This window comes from Coregonus lavaretus (assembly GCF_964263955.1).
Source record: "Coregonus lavaretus genome assembly, chromosome: 26".
NCBI lineage: Eukaryota > Metazoa > Chordata > Actinopteri > Salmoniformes > Salmonidae > Coregonus > Coregonus lavaretus.
In genome coordinates, this window is record NC_140013.1 from 15,048,394 (window position 1) to 15,076,331 (window position 27,938).

A 27,938-nucleotide genomic window follows, 5' to 3' on the forward strand; every position below is an offset into this window, starting at 1 on the left:
GGCACTGCATCTTAGTGCTTGAGGTGTCACTACAGACCCCCTGGTTTGATTCCAGGCTGTATCACAACCGGCCGTGATTGGGAGTCCCATAGGGCGGCGCACAATTGGCCCATCGTCGTCCAGGTTTGGCCGGTGTAGGCCGTCATTGTAAATAAGAATTTGTTCTTAACTGACTTGCCTAGTTAAATAAAGGTAAAATAAAATAAAAATAAAAATATTGCCCTGCTGCCCTCCCCTTCCCCTGCCCACCGTTTACCTTACCCGCGTTATTAAAACGGAGCTTTGCGACTACTGGCTGCTAGAAATGAAAATCTGTAGTGGACCGAGTGGCGCAGCGGTCTAAGGCACCGCATCGCAGTGCTAGAGGCGTCACTACAGACCCGGGTTCTATCCCGGGCTGTATCACAACCGGCCGTGATCGGGAGCCCCATAGGGCGGCGAACAATTGGCCCAGTGTCGTGAGGGTTTGGCCGGGTAGGCCGTCATTGTAAATAAGAATTTGTTCTTAACTGACTTGCCTAGTTAAATAAAGGTTAAATAAAAAATAGAAAGACAGAGAGCACCAAGTAGCCCTAGTAGATCATGCCAGGTGCATGCCTCAGCAGAGCTAACAAGAACAGCCTCCAACCAATAAACCCCCAGAAAACAAGAACTTGTCTTTGAAACATTAGACCTACCTGGAATCTATTTTATTTGAAATGTTTTTTTTTGCTTATCCACTCAAACAGGTGATGATCAAAGTCTGCTATTTGTAATTATTCCCAAGTAGAGTGTAGTTACAAATGGAACAAAATACTTTTCCGCTCTTTGCCCAGCCGAATCAAACTAAGCTTTGTTTGTATTGTGTTTATTTGGCATCTATTACGTTAATTTGCTCATTCACTCAAACTGGTGATGGTTTTCAATTAAAAGTCTGTTTGTAACTATTCTTTACCTAGAATTAGAGTGTAGTTATAAATGGAAGAAATTAGCAAATGGAACAATACTGTTTAGCTGAATCCAACTAAGCTTTGTGTTTTCTGTTCTGTCTTTCAGAGAGCCTCCCTATACTTTGCCCCAGCGGCGGGGGCGGAGTTCCCTCAGAGTGATCCGTCAGTACCCCCACGTCCGGACCCCAACCCCCCTCCCTTTGCCCCGCTCTATAACCTGCTGCCCTACAAACCACAGAGCTTTTCAGTCTGAATGAACCTCCCTATTCCAGCGTTCCATTGCTAACTTGTCACACAACTAGGGCCAGGAGTTTCCTCCAGACACTCCTGGCCCTAGACATGACAGTCACATGACATCCAGGGGATCCGTATTTTGGAGTTTGTTTTAGAATAGTTGTTGGGTATGGTGTAAAATGTCTGTATATGAAATGTAAATATGTTGAGCTATTTCGATTGATTTGTCCAAAAAAATGTATGGTTTATGATGTGCATTTTATAAACTAGTGAAAAGGCTAATTATTTAAGACCTTTTGTGAAATGTATAGTTTGACAAAATAACTGTACTTTTTATACTACATCTTAAACTCAACTGTATCTGCTAATAAAGTAATAACAAATAATGTTAAGTCTTTTTTTTCTGATCAAATGAACTTATGGACACAGACAGCCATACTGTTCTAGGTTCTGCCATGCTGCCCACTCACACTCATTTTCATTAGAGATACTGCTTGATGTTGCCTGCCTGGCCTCTTCATTGCCTTAACATTGTTTACCTTTGGTCTCACTAGTAACCTACTCCAGGATGATTTCATTTGGGCCCTAAACTCATTAAGTAATAAGAACTTTGTTGTTTCTTTGAACCCAATAGGCATAGAGGGGGATGTGTATAGAAATATCAAGTCCCTGGCCAGACAATGCATACCTCACAAACTGAAACTTCTGTGTGGTTTTTCTTCCTTCTATAAACATGATGTTTGCAATGTGCTTCCCCTGGTTACAGAAACACAAGAAGGGTACAGAGCTGAGACAATTCCTCAACATTCCCCAAGGTGTCCCTTCCAACTGACAGACAGACATACTCACACACACTTCTTTATTTCAAGAAGCGAAGACACATTCACAAAACTTTCCACTTGTGAGGGCTAAAAACCAATAAACCCAAAATCCAAATGTAATTTGCTTGCACAATTCCACTTGAAACAATTAGGTGGAAATGTACAAGACAGAAGATGGATGGAGTAATTATCTGGTTTTTTTCATCACCAGGGGTTGAAGAATTTCGCAGGGCAGAAATAAACCACAAGAACATTGGCTTTCTCAGGCAACTGTGAAAACCTGGGTTCAAATACTATTTGAAAAATGTCAAATACTTTGCACGTTTGCTTTAGCCTGCCTGGAGTGCCAGATGGGCAGGTTTTGCACCTTTGCGACTATTCTTTTGGTTCCATTGCACCAGACAAGCTCAATCAAGCTCAACTAAAGCATTTGAAATGATTTACTTTTGTATTTGAATCCAAGTCTGCAACTGGATGTGAGAGCTTCTGTCTGGTAAGAAGATGAGCTCCTTGTGTTTTGGTATTCATGCCACTCTCATGTCAATGAAGATTATAGAATAACTGTTCTGTCCAAGGCTCTTCTGTCTTGCTTTAGTTAGTTTCATAGGAAGTATAAGGTAATACAGAGAGATAAAACTTGCATCTCATCCATACAGTACATTAAGAAATGGTTCAGGAACTTATCAGTGTGAGAAAGAATACAATGTTTTTTGACCATCTGGACAGCTTTGGATGAAATTACAAGACATATGTAAAAAAATGCAATGCTACTCAAATAGCTATAAAAAGCAGCAAATGCTTTATTGCCATTCTCACCGACTTAACAAGAGTGGACATGGTAATTCAGCTGTACTGTTTAGCTTTACCTCATTATAGGAGAATTCTGCTGGAAATATGCAGCAAATAAAGTGAAATGTTACGGTTTTGCAGTGACGTACCAAAGATTGCCAAAAATGTATACAAAACGATCTACACAAAGAAAACCTTCTCTTGTCCTTCAAATGAACCCTCACTTGTCAGATATGCTTCAAAACAAATACAATTAGAAAATACAATTTCTGCAGTAACATGTGTTACAGCTTGTTGCATAGATAGCCATATGAGACAGAGTAAAACGTTGAGAGACAGACAATGGCCAAACAGTAAACAGTGGCTTAAGTGGTCTTATGTAGCATTATGTAGTCTTATAAGCAGTGTCGTGTGTAACTGCGGCTCCTTTACTTCCCATCTCGGACGTCGAGGGCGGCAGGGCAGCTGTGAGAGCGGACATCCCCATGTTTGACCTCTGCCAGGTCAAGGTCGACATTGACACCCTGGATCTTGGCCTGGAGACAGCCGTGGAAGCTGGACACACCTTCTGGACACAGTCAAAGGTCAGACAGAGGCCCCGTTCAAGTGATTGAATTGTGCATCCTTCCTTCCTCCCTTCATCAAAGTAATCACTGATTAGACATTACTGGACAGATGAAAGCCACGTAGGGCGGTCCTTGCAAGCATAATTTAAAGGAGGAAGGAAGAATGCACAATTCAATCACTTGAACGGGGCCTCTCTCTGACCTTTGACTGTGTCCAGAGGGTGTGTCCAGCTTTCACCCTTTTTTTTATTGGTTATATGTCGCCACATGACCTGGAAGCATATGGTCATTCTGGGGTGAAATGTGGAAAATTAGCTTATCTGATTTGTGAGGTGATCCAGGAAACTACTGGAGAGGAGATGTGGATTGAAATTATGCAAAGTGGAAGGACAATTAGTAGTGGACAATAAATGGAGAGGAGATAGAGAGAATGATGCTGGGACATGGTATGTGGGAAAGAATGAAAAAATAAGAATGAGGTGAAACGAAGGTGGGAGAGAGCTGGAAATAAGGGGAAAGATTGAGGGTGAGAGAGTGAGGGAAGAGTAGAATAGTAAAAAGGTGTGATGGGTCTGCACTTAAAAATATGTTGCATAAAGCTTGCTTCATTTTTGATGTTATTATTTTCACTGCATCAGGGATAGCGTACACAGATGTTTCGGCTTTGCGGCCTTCTTAAGTGTGTAAGAGTAGAATAGTGAAAGAGTAGGAGGAATAGGATCAGTTGTTGTGGGAAGACAGCACGAATAGGATTGGAAGAGAAAAGTCTCTGGCCTAAAGTAGTGCACTTTGTAGAGAATAGGGTGTCATTTGAGACTCAATGCTCACCTGGTCCGCCCCCCAGGTACACCATGCTCCCTGGTTGGCTCAACACTCTCTTCAGGAGCTCGTAGTCCCAATCGGTCAACTTCATGGTTGCCTTGGTTACGCCCATGCCAATCACCAGCTGGCCTCACCTGCAGCTGCAGGAACTGACTCTCACCTGAGCAGAGGGCCTGGGTGTAGCTGTGTGACCAGAATAGAGTCCCCCTCAAACGCAGCATCAGTTCCTAGGGCACAGGAAACACAAACGATGGATGAATCCAAACTTATCCAGGAGAGATTTGCATTATATCACCCCATAAGGCTGTGTTTGGATAGGGATTGGAGGTAATGCTTCATTTGGGTTTAAAAAGGATCTCCATTGGTCTGTAAAAATTGTCAACACATTGTCATTTGGAAACAAATTTCATAAAGAGAGGCAGCGGATGCCAGATCAACAATCGGTATCAACAGAACAATCTGCAACAGGAAAAAGCAACACATCTGTTTGTGCCCTAGATAGACGTAAAAGGTCAAAGTCAGGGTTTGTTCCATACAGCACAAAGAATGTGTGTTGAAGTCCAACAGAGATCTGTTCACATAGATATTTGGGGGGATTTCCAGTAGCTAAATCATCTTAAAGTATGGCATACTGACAGTGACATAATTTGAACAAAGCCTCTTTCGGAAAGTTTGACCTCTTCATGCTTGTCATTTTGCATGACATCACAACATGTGAGCATTGGGCTAATCAAGTCAGTTCCCAGACTCTATGGAGGCAGGAGTGTGTGTGTGTGTGACTTGTTTGCGACCTGCTGCTGTGTGAATGTGTGTGTGTGTGTGTCTGTGGGAGTGTGCGTGCGTGCGTGTGTATTTGAGTGACCTGTGTAAATGTGTGTGTGAATGAGCGTGTATGAGTGTGTATCTGTGTGTGTGCGTGTGTTGGCCATCTAATAATAATAATAATATGCCATTTAGCAGACGCTTTTGTCCAAAGCGACTTACAGTCATGTGTGCATACATTTTTACGTATGGGTGGTCCCGGAGATCGAACCCACTACCCTGGCGTTACAAGCGCCATGCTCTACCAATTGAGCTACAGAGGACCACATCTCTTTGCCATCTCTTTGCCATCTCTTTGCCATTTGTTAGGATTTGACATTGTGCCATTCTTAAAGTTCATAAGCATTTCCAAAGCAGTAATAGTGAAGGAATGACAGAAGATAGAGACTATAACATAACAAAGAGCTGGTCCAGATCAGTTGGGTCGTGAGGCTGTATAGTTCCGGTGTGTTACCTGTGAAGGGTGGTTGAGTTTCAAGGAGAGGATGTAGTCGTTCTACGAGGATGAAGAGAAAGCCTCTGCCTAAAACCGTTCTGAGAGCTAGCTCCACAGAGAGAGTCCAGTCTGCAACATCTGGCTCAGCTGAAGAGTTTCCCAGCAGCACTGCAGACACAAAGACAAACATCCCATACATATCACTCTGCACCCTAACCCGTGCACTTCCTTGTTCATACAACCATGCAGTGTTCCTTTTACAGACCATTGAATGTCTTCACGCTTTTTACGTTACTGACAAAATAAGGAAAGCACCTGATCCAAGTACTTAAACTTCAGCTTCAGATGTTATTGAAGTAATGGAAATAATGAAATACCATGGGACAGTAGCTACAGTATGGGAGCATGTGAGACTCTCTGTGGAGACGGCAGGCAGCCTAGCAGTGAGAGCGTTGGGCTAGTAATCGAAAGGTCACTGGTTCGAATCCCTGAGCAGGCAAGGTGGAAAATCTGTCGATGTGCCCTTGATCAAAGCACTTAACCTTAATTGCTCCTGCTCCTATTAGTCACTCTGGATAAGAGCATCCTCTAAATTATGTAAATGAAATGGGAGTTAACCAGGGATCCATTCTTAAAGTGGTAGGTTTACACATTTTTTACCAATCTTAATTGTTTTCTTCCCGTGAGAGAAGTTCTGTGTTCCGCTTAGAATTCAAATACAGGCTCTATGGAAAAGATGCATGGAATGGGAGAATGAAAACTATGACAAAAAATAGTTGGAAACTTCTTTACCAAAATCTTTCATTCTAAGTCAAACAAGTATTTTGGAGTGATATTGTTGACAATATTGCAATATTTAAGATTTTGAAACAGAACTGTTTCCAACATTTTTCAGTCCCAAGTTTTCATTGTTTAATTTTAAGACCAAAAAATACTTATATTAAGGTAAACTACCCCTAAATGTTTCCAAGGACCTAAAATATAGGGACCAGAATTTTTCCCTGTCAGGGTGCGTGATCAGAAAAAAATCCTGTCCCTTGTCATGTGACGGGGAACTGAGGTGGCCTACCTAGAGGGTTGAAGCCAACAGAGCCGACTCTAGGAAAGTAGGACCCAGCACCTCTGCACCTTGGAATCCTGCAGGGTCCACTCCAGGATGCTCGAGTTCTGTCTGACCCAGTCCCAGTTCCGCATGCAGCCATCCAGAGGAGTGTTCAGCTAGACAGACAGACAGACAGACAGAGGAAATGGTATAGAAAAACAAGCCCCATGTGATTGCCCTTCACTACATAGCACTGCTCTTTCTTGTTTTTATTGTTTTTATTTGTCCATTGCAAAATAGTTTAATTCAGAGGGACAGTGGGTGCGTTCGAAGAACAGACACGTGCTGTTTGTGTAGGGTATAAAATACAATATTAAAATGATATGAACTACAGTTCATGCTCTCTCAGGAGTTGAACTCTGAGCTCTGCTTTGATCCTGTTGTTCTTATAATGGTGAGAAAGTTGGTGTCAGAAAACTGTCTCAGGCTGTGCGGTCCAGCTGGGAAAATCATTATTGGTGTTGGCAAGAGCACAGTGGTTATCATTGCACACAGATTAGAGAAGCAAATCTCACGTTATGAGAACCAGACAGATCCCTGGTTAACTCCCATCTCCACAGACAGTCTCACTATCTTTCATATACAGTGGGGGAAAAAAGTATTTAGTCAGCCACCAATTGTGCAAGTTCTCCCACTTAAAAAGATGAGAGAGGCCTGTAATTTTCATCATAGGTACACGTCAACTATGACAGACAAAATTAGATTTTTTTTCTCCAGAAAATCACATTGTAGGATTTTTTATGAATTTATTTGCAAATTATGGTGGAAAATAAGTATTTGGACACCTACAAACAAGCAAGATTTCTGGCTCTCACAGACCTGTAACTTCTTCTTTAAGAGGCTCCTCTGTCCTCCACTCGTTACCTGTATTAATGGCACCTGTTTGAACTTGTTATCAGTATAAAAGACACCTGTCCACAACCTCAAACAGTCACACTCCAAACTCCACTATGGCCAAGACCAAAGAGCTGTCAAAGGACACCAGAAACAAAATTGTAGACCTGCACCAGGCTGGGAAGACTGAATCTGCAATAGGTAAGCAGCTTGGTTTGAAGAAATCAACTGTGGGAGCAATTATTAGGAAATGGAAGACATACAAGACCACTGATAATCTCCCTCGATCTGGGGCTCCACGCAAGATCTCACCCTGTGGGGTCAAAATGATCACAAGAACGGTGAGCAAAAATCCCAGAACCACACAGGGGGACCTAGTGAATGACCTGCAGAGAGCTGGGACCAAAGTAACAAAGCCTACCATCAGTAACACACTACGCCGCCAGGGACTCAAATCCTGCAGTGCCAGACGTGTCCCCCTGCTTAAGCCAGTACATGTCCAGGCCCGTCTGAAGTTTGCTAGAGTGCATTTGGATGATCCAGAAGAGGATTGGGAGAATGTCATATGGTCAGATGAAACCAAAATATAACTTTTTGGTAAAAACTCAACTCGTCGTGTTTGGAGGACAAAGAATGCTGAGTTGCATCCAAATAACACCATACCTACTGTGAAGCATGGGGGTGGAAACATCATGCTTTGGGGCTGTTTTTCTGCAAAGGGACCAGGATGACTGATCCGTGTAAAGGAAAGAATGAATGGGGCCATGTATCGTGAGATTTTGAGTGAAAACCTCCTTCCATCAGCAAGGGCATTGAAGATGAAACGTGGCTGGGTCTTTCAGCATGACAATGATCCCAAATACACCGCCCGGGCAACGAAGGAGTGGCTTCGTAAGAAGCATTTCAAGGTCCTGGAGTGGCCTAGCCAGTCTCCAGATCTCAACCCCATAGAAAATCTTTGGAGGGAGTTGAAAGTCCGTGTTGCCCAGCGACAGCCCCAAAACATCACTGCTCTAGAGGAGATCTGCATGGAGGAATGGGCCAAAATACCAGCAACAGTGTGTGAAAACCTTGTGAAGACTTACAGAAAAAACGTTTGACCTGTGTCATTGCCAACAAAGGGTATATAACAAAGTATTGAGAAACTTTTGTTATTGACCAAATACTTATTTTCCACCATAATTTGCAAATAAATTCATTAAAAATCCTACAATGTGATTTTCTGTTGAAAAAAAATCAAATTTTGTCTGTCATAGTTGACGTGTACCTATGATGAAAATTACAGGCCACTCTCATCTTTTTAAGTGGGAGAACTTGCACAATTGGTGGCTGACTAAATACTTTTTTCCCCCACTGTAGTTAGTGTCCAACTAGCAAGGCTTCAATGTTCTACCCTATGCCCTTCCTCTTCTGCAACCCAGGCTGTCCCAAATGGCACCCTATTCCATTTATAGGTCAAAAGTAGTACACTACATAGGGAATAGGGTGTAATTTGGGAAGCAACCCCAGTGTACTTATTACAATGGTTCCCAAGCCCTCTGCAGACACACATTTTCCTCCAAAAACCTCTCTTCACATTTGACAACTACCCCTTCACTCTCTCTCTTAATGTCCCACCACACTCCCACCCCATCTGCAACCCTACGTTTTTATTACTATTGCTCCTAACCATGGAATGTAAAGGTCCTAACCTTTACTGTGCAGACCCAAACTCCCTTCAAAAACCTCTCACAACATGCTAGCACTACCCCGCCCTTCTACACCTTTATTATCTCTCACCCCCACCTCCAGCCTGTCTGTAACCCTGCTGTGTCCCTGTTATGTCCTAACACCTCTCCAGACACACATTCCTTCCCATGGGTCCTCTCACATGCTCCCATTCTACTCCCTGTCAGTCAGGTGGGGGGTAACAAGACTTAGACTCACCCCCAGGGTAACTCGGCTATCTGGGATCAGGTCTCTGATGGAGATTCTCAGGACGCCGTTGCCTATCTCAGCTCTCACATTGGTATTTGATCACTAATACATAGCCCATGTGGGTATTATATTGTATTGACATTGTTATTACATGGCCCACATGGTTATTACACTGCTATTGCATGGCTATCACAGGTAACTGACAAAATAATGGAAACACTTGACTAAATGAGAGATATAAAGTATATTGAAAGCAGTTGCTTCCACACAGGTGTGGTTCCTGAGTTAATTAAGCAATTAACATCCCATCATGCATAAAAATGCTGGGCAGGCCATTATTTTGGCTACCATGGCTATGCCTCCATAGGATGACAATGCCCCCATCCACAGGGCACCAATGGTCACTGAATGGTTTGATGAGCATGAAAACAATGTAAACCATATGCCATGGCTGTCTCAGTCACCAGATCTCAACCCAATAGCAGAGGTGCATAAAGATGGCGGCCCCCATGCACTTACCACAAATATCTCTTATTGTACATTATCCATTTCTCTTTTTCTTGTGTGTTCATTAGCACAGTAAACATGATCCCAATTTTAGTTTCAAGACGCTGGCAATCAGAAAAAATGAAAAAGTAGATTGTGCTGATTTATTGGCACATTGAACAATATTTGCGCGCCATAGTTTAAAAACTCAGTGGATAGTGAATTCTGACATCAGCACGTTCGCCATTGAACACTTATGGGAGATGCTGGAGCGCGCCAGAGACAGCGTTTTCCACCACAATCAACAAAACACCAAATTATGGAATTTCTCGTGGAAGAATGGTGTCACATCCCTCCAATAGAGTTCCAAACACATGTAGAATCTATGCCAAGGTGCATTGAAGCTGTCGTGGTGGTCCTACACCCTATTAAGACACTTTATGTTGGTGTTTCCTTTATTTTGTCAGTTACCTGTACATTATCCACATGGTAATTATGTTATTATGGTTATAACATAGCCTACTGTCACAAAGTCATTTAGAGGATACGGTTCAGGACCTCACCTTTTTCCACTCCCCGTCACTGATCTTGGGCCCAGAGGTGACGAGGATCTGTCTGTCCCCGCGGCTCGTCTGGATGCTCAGGTTCCCACGGACCACCGCCAGCAGGAAGTAGTTCTGCTGCCCGCCCATGTCCCAGAAGAATATCACCCCCTACGGGTCCAGAGTATGCAGCTCAAACTCAAAGCTACAGATGGACAGACAGAGACAGACATGTCAAAACACAGTAATCATCATAACAGCGTTGCATCTTATTGAGTTATACATTGAGTGTACAAAAAACTGCTCTTTCCAAGACATAGACTGACCAGGTGAATCCATGTGAAAGCTTTGATCCTTTATTGATGTAACTTGTTAAATCCACTTCAATCCGTGTAGATGAAAGGGAGGAGACAGGTTAAAGAAGGATTTCTATGTCTTGAGACAATTGAGACATGGATTGTGTTAAGGTGTTCTTAATTTTTTGGACACTCAGTGTATGTAAATGAGAGACTATGTGGGACCTGGTTCAGTCAGTGTGGTTCAGCCGGATGTGCCCTGGCTGGTTAAATGTTTTGAAAGGGGAGTGCTCAGTGGTGTCATGATCTCTATAGCCTACCTGGTCAACTCTGTGACCTTGTAGTCCAGAATGGGGACATTCCCCACAAAGCTCTTCCCAGTGTAGAGGAGTTGTGAGGATCTGGACTCGACAAAAGACTAGCATTCCGGTGATGGCTATGGGGTTAAAACAACACAAAAATACTGTTCATGTAGGCAAAAACTGTGATGATAGGAAAGCTAGCTAAACCAACATGAGTGACATTTAAATAACCAAACAATTTCTAACAATTGCTGCACTAATTAGATGGAGGAAAAAACCTGTGCATGTGTATGTGTTTGTGTACTCACAGTAACTGTGTTAGCAGGGTTGGGTAGGTTAGTTTATTAATGTAATCCGTTATGGTTACTAGTTACCTGTCCAAAAATCAGTAACCTAATGTTTAGATTACCCAAATTTAGTAATGTAATCTGATTACTTTGTTACTTTTGTATTACTTTCCCCTTAAGAGGCATTAGAAGACAAAAAAGATCCATCAAACGCATTTGGTGTGTCATCCTAGTGGTCTCTGATTTGTGGTCTGACTCGCTCAGGTGGAACAAACTTAAACTTGCACCCTTTTTCAATGCTGAATTGAATGTCATTGAGAAATCAGAAAAGCGTCACGTATTTTTTCGCAAACATCCTTTCTGAATTTAGAAGTAATCCAAGAAGTAATCATCTACTTTTTCAAAAGTATCTGTAATCTGATTAAAATATTTTTGCTGGTAACGTAACTGATTCCGTTTTGTAATCAGATTACATGCAATCAGTTACTCCCCAACCCTGTATGTTAGAGAGTAGAACCATATAGTAAAAGAACGTCATTGTTTCGCCTCTTACCTCGTATCCGTTAAAGTGTTGGATGAACCCACATCCCTAGGGTCAGCAGTGCCACCACAAACCTCTTCAATGCAAACATAATCTACTTCCGTCTACTCCTTTTCACTGTCCTTTGGGGTGCTTGATTCTCTTAACCAGACGTTCCTTGTGGGGTTTATGCTATATGCTCTTGTCTCAAGTCCGATTCTTTGGTCCTGGTCCTTCGTCTGGCCCTCTAAGCTATGTATTGGGCTGGAGCATCAGCTGACGAGACAAGAGGTACAGAGAGGCTGAGAAGTCTTGAGAAATTGGTCTCTTTCCCAGAGTTTCGCAAACCTGGCCATGGCAGACACAACAGCAGATAAGGATGGAGATGAGCCAACAAAATAAACCATGATGGGGAGGTCAATGTCTGGGTCAAGGAGGTGTGTGTGTGTGTTTGTGTGTGTTAGATAGTGTCCAAACTACAGAGATGCTATTATGTAATTCTTTGGTCCAAACACAGAGAGGGAACACTGTCACTTTTTTAAGTAATTGCGCTTGGCAAGTTCAATTTTAAAAAGCACTTGAATCTCAACGGTCTATTTAACAAATTGGTTTGGCTGACAGAAAAAGGATGGCTCAGTAGAAACATGAAGTCATTTCCAAATCCATAAGTCATGCTGTGGCATCATAAAGAGATTTGTTCTACATGTTTTTTATATGACATGCTTCCTTTCATTTGAAAAGCAAGACTGGTATCAATCTGCAGGGGCAGGGTCGACTGTGTAAACTGCAGGTGGATATTGAGAAGTCTCACACTATGTGGTCGACATCTAAGTAACACATCAAAGCAATGTCTGATAATATGGACGAAACAAATGAAAAAACGTAGCCAGCATATGTTCTGACTTAAATCTTCGGACTTAAAGTCAGTCAGTTCCAACTTTGTTGTGTAAAGAGAATGGTCTGATGAAAGAACGGTCTTTGTCTTCACATAGATAAATGTATTAAGATGTACTTTTTGGTCACGGAAGTTATCAAAAGTGAGAGTCCAATATGTGCCTTCAGGAGAATGCAGCTGGTGCATGAAAAAGGTACCAGTGCTAAAGAGTAACTTATGCTGTTGTGCACATGGGCAGTCCTCGGTTAAGAGGACAGGGGAGGCGGGCTGTCACACTATTCCTCCTCTCGCCCTCTTCTTCTTAATCTACAGCAGGGCCATCCAAAGTGGGGCCTACGGGCCAAACATGGCCCCCGACAAAATTTGATTTGGCTTGCCAGTCTTCCAGAATGATCTTATATATTGATAAACAATGTTTTTTTTAGGGGTTTCCAAGCCCAAAAATGTGGGCACCCCTGATCTACACACTGATTTATGAATGTACATTACAGTATATCCAAAAGCTAGAGAAAATCTAGGGGAAGAGATTTAAATCCAACATGCCACAGATGTTCTTCAAGTCATTCTTACTGAGACGAGTCCACTGAAGTGACATCAGAGGCAATTACTGGGAAGGAAAAAATAGCTTTAATGGTTTGCGGATGATTAGTTGTTCCATGTGAAGTGCTGCCAATAGTAAACCCATTTCCCAAACTGAATTAAACTGTTTATACATCTCAGAGTTCTGTACAACTGTTGGCTGGTTGACTCCACAGCTCTCAAACGGTCTCATGAAAAGGATAGCAGGTTAGCATTTTTCGTAATGAATCTAGTTCTGCAGGCAGCTCTGCAGAGTGGTCACTAGCTGTAACAGCCACAAAGTCATAAAATCTGATTTTAAACCAAACCTTAACCACACTGCTAACCCAAATGCGGAACCCCAAGGTTAAACTAAGCCCAAAAACCTCATTTTTGTTTTCATTTATTTTTACAATAAAGTCAATTTTGACTTTGCAGCTGGCCCATCTAGCGGAAATAGCTCAGTTCTGCCTCCAGAACAAGACTCATCCCAATAAACGGCAACCTGTTAAATAATTGATCCCCTTCTTGTGTTCTCCCCCCAATGTCTCTATAGCTTGGTTCCAGATATATTTGTGCCATCTTACCAACTCCAATGGCAAGGTGCCACAAACAGATCTGGGACCAGGCTAATGTTTCTACTCTCCTCCGCCTTCCCTTGAGCTGACATTTAGTAAAGACCACACACCTGAAGTGAAAGGTTTGGCAACATGTTTATTGTAAATTATTTCAAATGAACAAATAAAAAAAACAGTATATAAGATTTGACTTTCTGGTTGTGGAAAATAATCTACAATAATTCAAAATGTTTAAATAACAAAAGCAACAACACAAATATGTATGCAATGATAGGTTTACAGGGGTGAAATATGAAAATAACCGATTCTCTTTGCAATGATTGATTTTAACATTCAAAAGACTGCTGAAGATATCATGGCGATGACTTCACATGAAGGCCTGTCGAGGGATCGACTGTTAACCATCACTCGACATCCCATGTTTTGTAAAATTATCAAACTTTAAAATGACTGGGCTACACACACAGAGATAACCATGTAAGACATGTTTCTGATTTAAGTTACACGTTCCCTGTTGACTGGTAACAGTGTCCCAGTGCCACTTGTACCTATACTGTGATCAAAGCAACAAAACCCCTAGAACATACAGTACCATCCCATCTGACCTGTACATTGTACAATTGTGTCAACCCAAGTTCCCTTTGGGGGTGGGTGGGTTAGTAAAGGCCTGTTTCTCATGGCTCAAAAAAAAAAAAAGGTTCTGACAACGTTAAAGATACATCATGACAAAACATTTGTCAGAGGTAAGGTGAGGAGATGATGTGGTGATTGAAGATTCCCTTATGATTTAAAAACGTTTGATATTGGTGAAAAAAAACCAATGAACCAACAAGCTCACTCGTGATGACATCTTTACCTACACGTTAGAATAGGCCGACAAAGGACAAGAACCATGAGGCCAAGAGCCTTCAGCAAAACCACTGACAAAGTCAGGTGGAACCTAACCTGGGTCGTCCTCATTAGGCACCAAACGCAAGAAAACAGACGAACAGCGCTCATTTTCTTTTTCCATTGCAAAAAGATTTTAAACGTTTTCTGCTGTGTGCTCTAATGAACACGACCCTGGTGTTCCAGACAACGTTCAATTCTGTAACGTTGCATAAGCTATAGACGTAGACTCCGCAGCACACTACCATACATTAGACTCTCTGTGACATCAAGAAAAGCAGCCAGCTTCCTAGTACCACTGAAGACAAAGAAGAAGGTGCCGTAACACACCAACACAGATTTTTTTGCAGTGTTAAAAAAACATACAGTGGGGAAAAAAAGTATTTAGTCAGCCACCAATTGTGCAAGTTCTCCCACTTAAAAAGATGAGAGAGGCCTGTAATTTTCATCATAGGTACACGTCAACTATGACAGACAAATTAAGGAAAAAAAATCCAGAAAATCACACTGTAGGATTTTTTATGAATTTATTTGCAAATTATGGTGGAAAATAAGTATTTGGTCAATAACAAAAAAAAAATTCTCATTTTGTCTGTCATAGTTGACGTGTACCTATGATGAAAATTAAAGGCCTCTCTCATCTTTTTAAGTGGGAGAACTTGCACAATTGGTGGCTGACTAAATACTTTTTTTCCCCACTGTACATACAAAATGTACTCTAAAAAAATATACTGTTAAATACACAGGACATGCATGTTGGGAATATATGACAGACCAAAGACAAAACTTCTGACAGCAAATAGTTCCACAAGCCAAACAAAAATCTATACGAAACATGGTTGACCCTGTACTAACGGTGTTACACATTCCCTTCTTGTTGTTGATCCAAGTTCAAGTTTCTAGGCATCTGTTTTTACACACTGTCGTTCCTATTGGTTGACTGATAAAATTATAACTGTGTGACTATGTGGACTAATGCTGCGTTCATAACCAAGTGGGAAGGTGGTAGTATTATTTCCTACAACCGTAAATAACTTTTGGACATTAGATCGGTGGTCACTCATCAGAAATTAGACTTCCCTGACCTGGATCTTATATAAGCATTTCACTGGTCCTGCTTTAACACTGTGTGCGACAAATAAAAACGTTGATTTGATATTTACCACATACGACTGGGGAAAAAATCCACTTGAACACCCCTCCAACTCGTAATTACACTGAACAAAAATATAAACACAACATGTAAAGTGTTGGTCCCATGTTTCATGAGCTGAAATAAAAAAGCCAAGATATTTCCCATACACACAAAAATCTTATTTCTCTAAAATGTTGTTTACCTCCTTGTTACTGAGCATTTCTCCTTTGCCAAGATAATCCATCCACCTGACAGCTGTGGCATATCAAGAAGCTGATTAAACAGCATGATCATTACACAGGTGCACCTTGTGCTGGAGACAAAAGGCCACTCTAAATGTACAGTTTTATCACACAACACAATGCCACAGTTGTCTCAAATTTCAAGGGAGCATGCAATTGGCATGCTAACTGCAGGAATGACCCCCAGAGCTGTTGCCAGAGAAGTTAATGTTAATTTCTCTACCAAAACTTTGTTTTAGAGAATTTGGCAGTATGTCCAACTGGCCTCACAACCGCAGACCACGTGTAACCACGCCAGACTGCAGTTCGGCGTCAAACTGTGGGCAAATGCTCACCTTCGATGGCCACTGGCACGCTGGAGAAGTGTGCTCTTCATGGATGAATCCCGGTTTTCAACTGTACCGGGCAGATGGTAGACCGTGTGTATGGCGTCGTGTGGGTGAGCGGTTTGCTGATGTCAACGTGTGCCACAGGTGGCGGTGGGGTTCTGATATGGGCAGGCATAAGCTACAGACAACGAACACGATTGCATTTTATCGATGGGAATTTTAATGCACAGAGATAATGTAACGAAATTCTGAGACCCATTGTCGTGCCATTCATCCGCCTTCATCACCTAATGTTTCAGCATGATAATGCACGGCCCCATGTCGCAAGGATCTGTAGACAATTCCTGGAATCTGAAAATGCCCCATTTCTTCCATGGCCTGCATACTGACCAGACATGTCACCCATTGGGCATGTTTGGGATGCTCTGGATCGACGTGTACGACATGTTGTTCCAGTTCCCGCCAATATACAGAAACTTCGCACAGCCATTAAAGTGGAGTGGGACAACATTCCACAGGCCACATTCAACAGCCTGATCAACTCTATGCGAAGGAGATGTGTCGCACTGCATGAGGCAAATGGTGGTCACAGCAGATACTAACTTTCTTTTGAAGGTATCTGTGACCAACAGATGAATATCTGTATTCCCAGTCATGTGAAATCCATAGATTAGGGCCTAATGAATTTATTTCAATTGACTGATTTCCTTATATGAAATGTAACTCAGTAATATCTTTGAAATTGTTGCATGTTGCGTTTATGTTTTTGTTCAGTGTATTAGTGGGAAACTCGTCTATCATCCCTGAGCTTGACTACCAGTTAATGTGGGCCAGTGATGAGGATCTAAGGGGCTAGATTGGCAAGTGAAGGGGATTGTCTAGCTTGTTGTAATTGATGGAGATTGATATGCAGTGACATCACTACATGGTGAAGCGTTTGTCACAGACATTTCTAGACTACCAACCACGGTCCCTCTGCATTTCCAAAGAACATTAGAACGTTACTCAATCAAATCGTCTACATCGTTAAAAAGAGGAATAATGCAGTTACCAAAATGTACATGAACTAAATATATACTGCATTTCTCTCCATTTTCAAAAAGTCTGTATTCAAAATACATTTATACCCCTTTTTTTTTCTCAAGTCGATCCTACGAAATTATCGTCTTTGGTGTAAGAAAAATAGCTATTAAAATCTACAGGCTATAAACTTTATCGTACAGGAAGGGAAACGAGAACGTAAACGAGATCATTTAACTGATCGATATGGGGGGTATACTGATACCACGTATCTAAAATGATGCCATCTGGAATATTCCAAATATGTAAAGTGCTTCGGCATTATTCCCTAACCCGAGGATGCGAGAGAGACTTTTACACACACACCCATTATGAAAAATAAGGCAGATTGATTTCATCCACTTAACTGTACTCTGAAACACCTACATTTGTTCAAAGCACAAAAGATAGGAGGGTAGAAGAGAGAATTCCCTTTTATAGAAAATGAGATAAACAAAGTCAGCTTGCTGTTTAGTCGTAAACGGACATCAAAACAGTGAAGCCCCAAGAGATTGTGAGAGCATCATCTTGATTGTTGACGATCGAGATTGAAAACATTGAGTGAATAAAAGGGGAGTATTTTAGCAGCCTATTCACATACACACACACACCAACTAATGATGTTGTCTGGTCTTCACCGAACTGTAGAAAAAAGGGAGGTTTCAATGACATGATTGAGTTTTGTTGTGCAAATCAAGTAGAAGACGAGAGCAAGCATATACTCTTCTGATTAGGGCAGTGGTGTGTGTGTGAGAACGAGAGAGGGATGGAGACAGACGGGGAGAGAGAGAATAAAAAACGACTACGGGTCTCCTCTTCTGAACCAATGAGAGCTTCTGGCCAGGGTCAGGTGACACTTTTAACTTCCTCTATTGGACCGTCCGTCCAGTCACACGGTGGTGGAGGGGGAAGGGGGGCAGAGCGCGACCTTGGGGGTATGCGTTCTTGGTCCTCGCGGAGGCGGGCAGCGTTCTAAACCAGTGCCAATCCCGATGGTGCCACTCTGGGGCTCCAGTGTAGAACTCAGGCCAGACAGACCCACCTAGACTGGTTAGGATGTCTTCCCAACTATCGGATTCTCTCTAGAAAGACACAGAAAAGCAAAGAGGGTAAATATTTACGTGGCTGTCTATGCATCTGTGTGAGTGTGTATCCATATGTGAATAAGTGAGTGTGAGTATATGAGTGTACACATATGCATGTATGTTTTTGAGAGTGTGTGTGTGTGTGTGTACTTACTGGCTGCCGTACTGCGCAGTGCCGCTGCGGGTGTCGTGTTCTCTCTGCAGCTCCTCCAGGATGTGTGTGATCTGCCGCACTGTGTGGAATGTCTCCTTGGAGTCCTGGATGGTGAACAGGGAGTAGTCGTCCTGCTCCCTCACAGGACCCTGGTACACAGCGATGCTGGCACATGCATCTGACCACAGGAGACATAGCCTGTGATGATGACCTCATGTATCTATCACACCAAGCTACTGTTGCCCGATTCACACTAAAGGGCCAAACCGAGCCAAGCCAATCAGAGCTGTACTGGGCTGGCCTGGTTAGTCATACACAATAGTTGCTGGAACGAGCTGGAAAGGACAATGTCAAAATAAAATATCCGAGTCGGCAGGGTACGGTTCAAGAGAAAATGCCTCATGCAATAAGCCACTATAGAAACAATCTACTGTGATAAGAATACTTTTTATATTAATTTATGTGAGAGTTGGGCGATTGACTGGTAGAATCCCACTTGCCTTCCATCTTCTGCAGCTTGGAGTAGCTGGAGGTGAGGAGGGAGAAGATTCTTTCCGTCTCGCGGTCACAGTCGATGTCCAGCTGCAGGTTAGCCAGCAAGGTACTGGGAAAGAAGATAGGGTCATGTTCATTAGGCACCAAATGGAAGAAAACCTGGAATTGTCCAATAACGCTTCCTGGAATTTTCCAATTTAGCTGCGGTGCTCCCTATTGAATAAGACTCAGGTGTCTGATACAAGTAGGCAGTGATTACGTTACGGTCAATTGCTTGGTTGAAGCAGCCGCTATCTCCTAGAAATTTGTGTCGATCTGAGAGGGAAGAATAGCACCAGTACAAGAAATATGGCGAAAATTCCACCTGACCGATCAGAGTGCAAGATAGAACTATGAACCATATAAAATGCTCTATGCTCAACTCTTAATAAGTTCTATAAATGAATATATGGGTGCTGTAGCCCAGGAGTAAATCAGATTTTGTTTAAATAACTCTTAAATAAATAATTACTTTATTTACAAGATTTATTTTTAGCCGTCACAATGTCTTGACTGAAAATAAATCAAATTAATACTTAATTTGCGAGTGCTGGCTGTCTTTTTCATACTATGAACCATCCATATATACAAACCTCTCTGATCTACATAAGCACGTAGGGCAGGGGCCCCAATTACATTCAGCGGTGGGTCGGGGGCCGGAACATAGTTATAAATCATTTGTACATTGTAAATTGACCGCAAGAGTCCCAAGAATAATTTCAAACCTTGATTACATTGAGATACATTCACATACAGTGAGCTCCATACAGTAAAAACTATGAGGTTAAAGTGCAGACTGTCAGCTTTAATTTGAGGGTATTTTCATCCATATAGGGTGAACCGTTTAGAAATTACAGCACTTTCTGTACATAGTCTCTATTTTAGGGGACAAAAAGTATTGGGACAAATTCACTTATACGTGTATTAAAGAAGCCATGTTATTTATGGCTCTGTAACTTTCTCACTCATCATTATTCACAATTCATACAGGATTATCCGTAATCATGGTAGCATCCACATTAATGTATTATATTCTTATTTACAATAAAAGTGACTCCAGAATGACACAATGCATTATTTACCATTCATTTTATATCAGGCACAAAATAAATCAGAAACAAAACCAAACCAAACAGCAAATGCATCCAACAAATATGTACAGTCACAAGCTTGATGTAGTCATTGTGTGCTATGAATATGGGACCAAAGGCTTAACATTTTAGTACTTTAACACACATAAGTGAATTTGTCTATAAATGTACATAGTCTCCCCTAAAATGGGGAGACTATGTACACAAAATGCTGTAATTTCTAAACGGTTCACCCGATATGGATGAAAATACCCTCAAATTAAAGCTGACAGTCTAACCTCAGTCATTGTATCATTTAAAATCCAAAGTGCTGGAGTACAGAGCCAAAACAAAAACAAAAAAATTAACTGTCCCAATACTTTTGGATTCAGGGGTGAGTACTCACGGTGTGCAGGGCTTGCAGCCCGGCTGGCTGTCGCTCAGGCTCCTGCAGCAGAGCCAGGCTCTGGACACATAGGCCGAGGGGTGGAAGGTGCCCAGGCGGTCCGGGTTACAGCGGCTCACTTGGCTCAGCACCTCCACCCACTCACTGGCCTCCACACAGTTCCCCGCCTGCACGTACAGCGGCTTCTCACTGTGGAGCACCTGGAACATCTAAAAAGGGGAGAGCAGAGAGGGGCTGTCAATAACGCATACATACATACACACACAAAATATCTGACAGGCTGTCAATATGGTGCAAATGAATTGCCCTTTGCGGACAATTTTTTATATTTTTTATTGAGTAACAAACACTCATAGTCCACATATGTATCTGTTCAAATTCAATGCGTAAACTCAAAGAACTTCCTTCACAACTTACACAGGAGGAGATTTTCCTGATCTGTTGACCTGACCAGGAAAACCTCTGGGCCCTTGCATTAGCCTATAGTATAAGTGTGCTTTACCATTTACTGGTCAGGTAGACGGCCAGTGAAAACTCCTGGCTCTAAACAGACAAAGACAGTCATGAGAGTCCTGCTTACATTTTTGCGGTTAAAGGCACTTTCGGCCAGTTTCTCCACAGCCCGGATATTCTTCACAGGGATAATGCAGAGTGCTTCTTTCCCTTGGAAAACAGAAAGAAAAAGAAACATAAATATACTCACACACAATGGACTCTTACCCGTATAAACTCAGCAAAAAAAGAAACGTCCCATTTTCAGGACCCTGCCTTTCAAAGATAATTCGTAAAAATCCAAATAACTTTTTTTCCCCATGCTTGTTCAATGAACCATAAACAATTAATGAACATGCACCTGTGGAACGGTCGTTAAGACACTAACAGCTTACAGATGGCAGGCAATTAAGGTAACAGTTATGAAAACTTAGGACACTAAAGAGGCCTTTCTACTGACTCTGAAAAACACCAAAAGAAAGATGCCCAGGGTCCCTGCTCATCTGCGTGAACGTGCATTAGGCATGCTGCAAGGAGGCATGAGGACTGCACATGTGGCCAGGGCAATAAATTGCAATGTCCGTACTGTGAGACGCCTAAGACAGTGCTACAGGGAGACAGGATCGGTACACCTGCACATCACACCTGCGGGACAGGTACAGGATGGCAACAACAACTGCCCGAGTTACACCATGAACGCACAATCCCTCCATCAGTGCTCAGACTGCCCGCAATAGGCTGAGAGAGGCTGGACTGAGGGCTTGTAGGCCTGTTGTAAGGCAGGTCATCACCAGACATCACCGGCAACAATGTCGCCTATGGGCACAAACCCACCGTCGCTGTACCAGACAGGACTGGCAAAAAGTGCTCTTCACTGACGAGTCGCGGTTTTGTCTCACCAGGGGTGATGGTCGGATTCTAGTTTTTCGTAGAAGGAATGAGCGTTACACCAAGGCCTGTACTCTGGAGCGGGATTGATTTGGAGGTGGAGGGTCCGTCATGGTCTGGGGCGGTGTGTCATAGCATCATCGGACTGAGCTTGTTGTCATTGCAGGCAATCTCAACGCTGTGCGTTACAGGGAAGACATCCTCCTCCCTCATGTGGTACCCTTCCTGCAGGCTCATCCTGACATGACCCTCCAGCATGACAATGCCACCAGCCATACTGCAAGACAGGAATGTCAGTGTTCTACCATGGCCAGCGAAGAGCCCGGATCTCAATCCCATTGAGCACGTCTGGGACCTGTTGGATCGGAGGGTGAGGGCTAGGGCCATTCCCCCCAGAAATGTCCGGGAACTTGCAGGTGCCTTGGTGGAAGAGTGGGGTAACATCTCACAGCAAGAACGGGCAAATCTGGTGCAGTCCATGAGGAGGAGATGCACTGCAGTACTTAATGCAGCTGGTGGCCACACCAGATACTGACTGTTACTTTTGATTTTGACCCCCTCTTTGTTCAGTGACACATTATTCCATTTATGTTAGTCACATGTATGTGGAACTTGTTCAGTTTATGTCTCAGTTGTTGAATCTTGTTATGGTCATACAAATATTTACACATGTTAAGTTTGCTGAAAATAAACGCAGTTGACAGTGAGAGGACAATTCTTTTTTTGCTGAGTTTATAAATAGGCTACTGTAACATGTTACAAGGATAGTAGCTAGTCTCAACAACAGCAGGAATCCTGGAAAAGTTCCCGGAAATGTGCAACCCTAGCACCCATGACTTGGTCAAGCTGCATCACTAGGAGGAACATTGAGGTCTTACACCATGTGATCCCTGACTACTAGAAGACGTGCAGCATTACACTTCACACAACAAAAATACAAATAGAGAACATTCTTTAAGTCAATAGACAACCATTTCCATCGCTGTGTCTGGCAATAGCCGGGCCAAAACACACAAACACATACCATATACAGTTATAAAAGCAGTCTCTGTATCAGCTCCTGCTATTGGTCTCTCTTCAGTCTCCATCGATCAGCTCACACTCCTTCCCCTTATCTAGCTGATAGAGTGAAGCGTCTGATCCACTGATGATACTTCACTACACACACACGCACACAAACTCCCCCCTTCCTTTTCTCTCCCTTGCATTTGTGAATCCATGTGCATTGGGTGTGTGATGAATATTGCCATATCAATCTCTTATTTAAGAGGGAGCTCCTTTCCCTGCCTGCCACCATCCCCTTCCTCCTCCGCATTTCCAGTCCGAGGGACCCCCTGACCCCGCCCCTCATACCTCCAGCACCATCTGATTCTCTGCATATTTCCTGCCTTCCAGTTCAGTCTCACACACAAACGCGCACACACACAGTCTTCAGTTAATCTCAGGACAGCAGGCTACAAATCACTTAAGTTGTAAACACAAAGCTTCACTACTCTGGCTACGTTCTTGCATTCTGATACATTACATTCATGTTGTTCCGCTCTCTCTGAGTTGTTTCCAATACCCAACAGGAGACCCAAATCTAGAGCAGAGCTAGACTCCATCACTCATCTAAATCCCAATTAGAAATGTACTTTATTACAATGCGATGTTCAAGCTGCTGCGTTGTTGCCAGAAGCATTATATGTTTATGCAATCAGATGCAGATCGGAACATTCTGATCTATTGTTCTCATCACAACTTTACTGAAAACCGCCTGCCAATATTATGAGAAAAACATGGGAGAATAATCCCACACACGCTACTAGTCTGAAAGTGAACCCAGACACACTTTAGCCTAGGGTGACACACAGCTAGCCTGCGTCCCAAATGGCACCCTCATCCCTACATAGTGCACACTACTTTTGACCAGAGCCCTATGGAATTGGTTGCCATTTGAGACGTAGTCCTAGTGGTTAGTTCCATCAGCAGGGATCATCATGATAATGCTCAGACCAAACCATCATGATGCCTGGACACTCGACCCCTGTCCGTCTCCCTTCCATTAGAAATTGAAACCCATACTCAAGTTATGAGTCACATTAAACACTCACAGCAACATGAGCCTTTCAAACCTTTTTGGCACCAAATTCCCAAGCCCCGAAAACAGCACCCCTAGAGCCCAAGTGGTGCCTGCTGTCATGGTGCTTCAGCTGCACCGCCCAAACCCTGTTATTGTCACTGTCTATTTAGAGTGACACCAACCAAGAGGCCCCATCAGTCTGCCTGTTCTGCTGTAGGAGAGTCAGCATTGTAGTGGCAGGGCACAGCTCCAGAGACCACTCAATCACATGAACACACACACATTAAAAAAACAAACACACAGACGAACGTGAACGTGCATGCATTGGGTAACAACATCTATGCTCTGGCTCCCGAGTGGCGCAGTGGTCTAAGGCACTGCATCGCAGTGCTAGCTGTGCCACTAGAGATCCTGGTTCGAATCCAGGCTCTGTCGTAGCCGGCCGCGACCGGGAGACCCATGGGGCGGCGCGCAATTGGCCCAGCGTCGTCCAGGGTAGGGGAGGGAATGGCCGGCAGGGATGTAGCTCAGTTGATAGAGCATGGCGTTTGCAACGCCAGGGTTGTGGGTTCGATTCCCACAGGGGGTATGAAAAAAAAAAAAATATAATAATAATGTGACTAACTGTAAGTCGCTCTGGATAAGAGCGTCTGCTAAATGACTAAAATGTAAATGTAAATATGCTTATCTAAGGCATGAGATTGTGGAGGAATGAGGGAGAAGTGAAGTGAGAGGGAGAGTATGTTGTGGGAGTATAGAATTCAATCTCCCAAACCTACACACCCAATGCCAAAGCATGATAAATTAACATCATGAAGTTGGCTCCTTCACCAAATATGTACTTTGATGATTATTAAATAGATGTTGTTTAAAATTGCAGCTATTCACATGCCCCACGTTTCTTATCAAATCCCTATGGAATTCAAGATAGATGCACTTTCCACTTTCCAATAAAAACAAAATTAATGGATAATTAAATGTGTCCAGACTGACCATTGACACAGCAGTGAAGGGGGGTGGGGTTGTGGGCAGTTGGGAGCACACTCAGGAGACCGGGACCCAAATAAAAACAATTGGATCTAGAGAGGATTCTTTCTTCAAAGAGTTAATGTGCGTTTACATCCAAGATTTGAGAAAGAGTGAGACAAGGAGTAGGAGAAGGAGTGTCTGGAACTGTAGGGCCCATTGCCCTGAGTCGAAGCCGGGATTTACATAAACAAAGTTTCAAAGATGGAGTAAACCGACAGACACACAAACAAGCAAAGAAACGGTAACATTCACAAACTGACAAACATACAGTTGCAAGCACAGATACACACGTGTAGGAAGGCCCAACCTCTGACCTCACTTTTATCCAGTAGCGGTGCGTTGGTAAAATCACTGGGGAAGCCAAGCCCCCCCCCGATCCACTAAACAACCATTGATTTAGAACCACAGAGAGTTACCGCAAGTCGCAAAGAAAACAGGAGCGGCCTCCACTATTCCAGCACCATTTCAACATCATCAAATCACCTCTGCTTAGTCTAATACAGTGACAACTAAAAGATACCAAAAACAATTTAGTCCAATCAATGTAAGCTAAATATGATGTGACTGTCCATGGTTCTGATTTCTGCAAGTAGAAAAACATGTTGACTCACCCTACTTGTAGAGAAATGCCAATGCTATCCTCCTCTCTTTCATGTTGACGAAATGGTCTATCACGCTGTCATACAGTACACGCTTGTATTTTTTGTTGTCCTAGGCTACCTGGCTAAAATGCTTGCTCGCTAGCCTAACTTCCATTCATGGGCAACGTTAGCTAGTTAACATTAGCTAGCATCTAGCTACATATTGAACTTCCATCCTCTCAGGCCAAGGGCACAACAATGTATGAATGAATGATTGCAACAGAATTGCCGCTATACGGAGAATTAAGTAAAACCACAAATCCAAATCCCCATCTCCATCCATGGCTAATTTAGGAAAGGGACAATTTTAGCTAGCCACCGGAGGACAACAATACAACGAGATGCAACAATTCAAGATGTTTCTGTCAATGACGTACACTACCGTTCAAAAGCTTGGGGTCACTTAGAAATGTCCTTGTTTTCGAAAGAAAAGCAATTTTTTTGTCCATTAAAATAACATCAAATTGATCAGAAATACAGTTTAGACATTGTTAATGTAGTAAATGGATATTGTAGCTGGAAACGGCTGATTTTTAATATCTACATAGGCGTACAGAGGCCCATTATCAGCAACCATCAGTCCTGTGTTCCAATGGCACGTTGTGTTTGCTAATCCAAGTTTATCATTTTAAAAAGGCTAATTGATCATTAGAAAACCCTTTTGCAATTATGTTAGCACAGCTGAAAACTGTTGTGCTGATGAAAGAAGCAATAAAACGGGCCTTCTTGAGACTAGTTGAGTATCTGGAGCATCAGCAATTGTGGGTTTGATTACAGGCTCAAAATGTCCAGAAACAAACAACTTTCTTCTGAAACTCGTCAGTCTATTCTTGTTCTGAGAAATGAAGGCTATTCCATGCGAGAAATTGCCAAGAAACTGAAGATATCGTACAACGCTGTGTACTACTCCCTTCACAGAACAGTGCAAACTGGCTCTATCCAGAATAGAAAGAAGAGTTGTAATGATGTGCAAATAGTTAAAGTACAAAAGGGAAAATAAATAAACATACATATAGGTTGTAATTACAATGGTGTTTGTTCTTCGCTGGTTGCCCTTTTCTTGTGGCAACAGGTCACAAATCTTGATGCTGTGATTGCATACTGTGGTATTTCACCCAATAGATATGGGAGTTTATCAAAATTGGATTTGTTTTTCGAATTCTTTGTGGGTCTGTGTACAGTCGTGGTCAAAAGTTTTGAGAATGACACAAATATTGGTCTTCACAAAGTTGGCTGCTTCAGTGTTGAGATATTTTTGTCAGATTACTATGGTATTACTATGGTATACTGAAGTATAATTACAAGCATTCCATAAGTGTCAAAGGCTTTTATTGACAATTACATTAAGTTTATGCAAAGTCAATATTTGCAGTGTTGACCCTTCTTTTTCAAGACCTCTGCAATCCGCCCTGGCATGCTGTCAATTAACTTCTGGGCCACATCCTGACTGATGGCAGCCCATTCTTGCATAATCAATGCTTGTCCACCCGCCTCTTGAGGATCGACCACAAGTTCTCAATGGGATTAAGGTCTGGGGAGTTTCCTGGCCATGGACCCAAAATGTCGATGTTTTGTTCCCCGAGCCACTTAGTTATCACTTTTGCCTTATGGCAAGGTGCTCCATCATACTGGAAAAGGCATTGGTCGTCACCAAACTGTTCTTGGATGGTTGGGAGAAGTTGCTCTCTGAGGATGTGTTGGTACCATTCTTTATTCATGGCTGTGTTCTTAGGCAAAATTGTGAGTGAGCCCACTCCCTTGGCTGAGAAGCAACCCCACACATGAATGGTCTCAGGATGCTTTACTGTTGGCATGACACAGGACTGATGGTAGCGCTCACCTTGTCTTCTCCGGACAAGGTGTTTTCCGGATGCCCCAAACAATCGGAAAGGGGATTCATCAGAGAAAATGACTTTACCCCAGTCCTCAGCAGTCCAATCCCTGTACCTTTTGCAGAATATCTGTCTGTCCCTGATGTTTTTCCTGGAGAGAAGTGGCTTCCTCGCTGCCCTTCTTGACACCAGGCCATCCTCCAAAAGTCTTTGCCTCACTGTGCGTGCAGATGCACTCACACCTGCCTGCTGCCATTCCTGAGCAAGCTCTGCACTGGTGGTGCCCCGATCCCGCAGCTGAATCAACTTTAGGAGACGGTCCTGGCGCTTGCTGGACTTTCTTGGGCGCCCTGACG

General features: G+C 42.8%; 2 protein-coding genes and 1 pseudogene across 3 annotated transcripts in view; 1 reads left to right on the forward strand and 2 right to left on the reverse strand.

Annotated features, from left to right (window-relative positions):
* LOC311102231 (transmembrane protein 255B) overlaps positions 1-1,537 on the forward strand; it is a 45,807-nt gene extending 44,270 nt beyond the window's left edge. The window contains exon 9 of the mRNA XM_084143489.1: positions 1,036-1,537. Within this exon, the coding sequence (XP_083999615.1) occupies positions 1,036-1,182 (147 nt within the window). The 3' untranslated portion in view covers positions 1,183-1,537. The remainder of the gene's footprint in view (positions 1-1,035) is intronic.
* A 1,547-nt stretch (positions 1,538-3,084) lies between these two features.
* On the reverse strand, positions 3,085-11,817 carry LOC311101528 (vitamin K-dependent protein S-like; annotated as a pseudogene). Its single transcript has 8 exons — positions 11,739-11,817; positions 10,917-11,032; positions 10,317-10,505; positions 9,282-9,354; positions 6,489-6,637; positions 5,438-5,587; positions 4,168-4,388; positions 3,085-3,341 (listed from the first exon to the last, which is right to left on the reverse strand). The product of its transcript is annotated as a vitamin K-dependent protein S-like (transcript).
* Positions 11,818-14,552: 2,735 nt separating this feature from the next.
* Positions 14,553-27,938, reverse strand: part of LOC311101796 (ras GTPase-activating protein 2-like) — a 57,142-nt gene continuing 43,756 nt past the window's right edge. The window contains exons 20-24 of the mRNA XM_084142984.1: positions 21,219-21,301; positions 20,639-20,847; positions 19,129-19,232; positions 18,629-18,806; positions 14,553-18,471 (exon numbers count right to left, since the gene is read on the reverse strand). Of these exons, the coding sequence (XP_083999110.1) occupies positions 18,441-18,471; positions 18,629-18,806; positions 19,129-19,232; positions 20,639-20,847; positions 21,219-21,301 (605 nt within the window). The 3' untranslated portion in view covers positions 14,553-18,440. The remainder of the gene's footprint in view (positions 18,472-18,628; positions 18,807-19,128; positions 19,233-20,638; positions 20,848-21,218; positions 21,302-27,938) is intronic.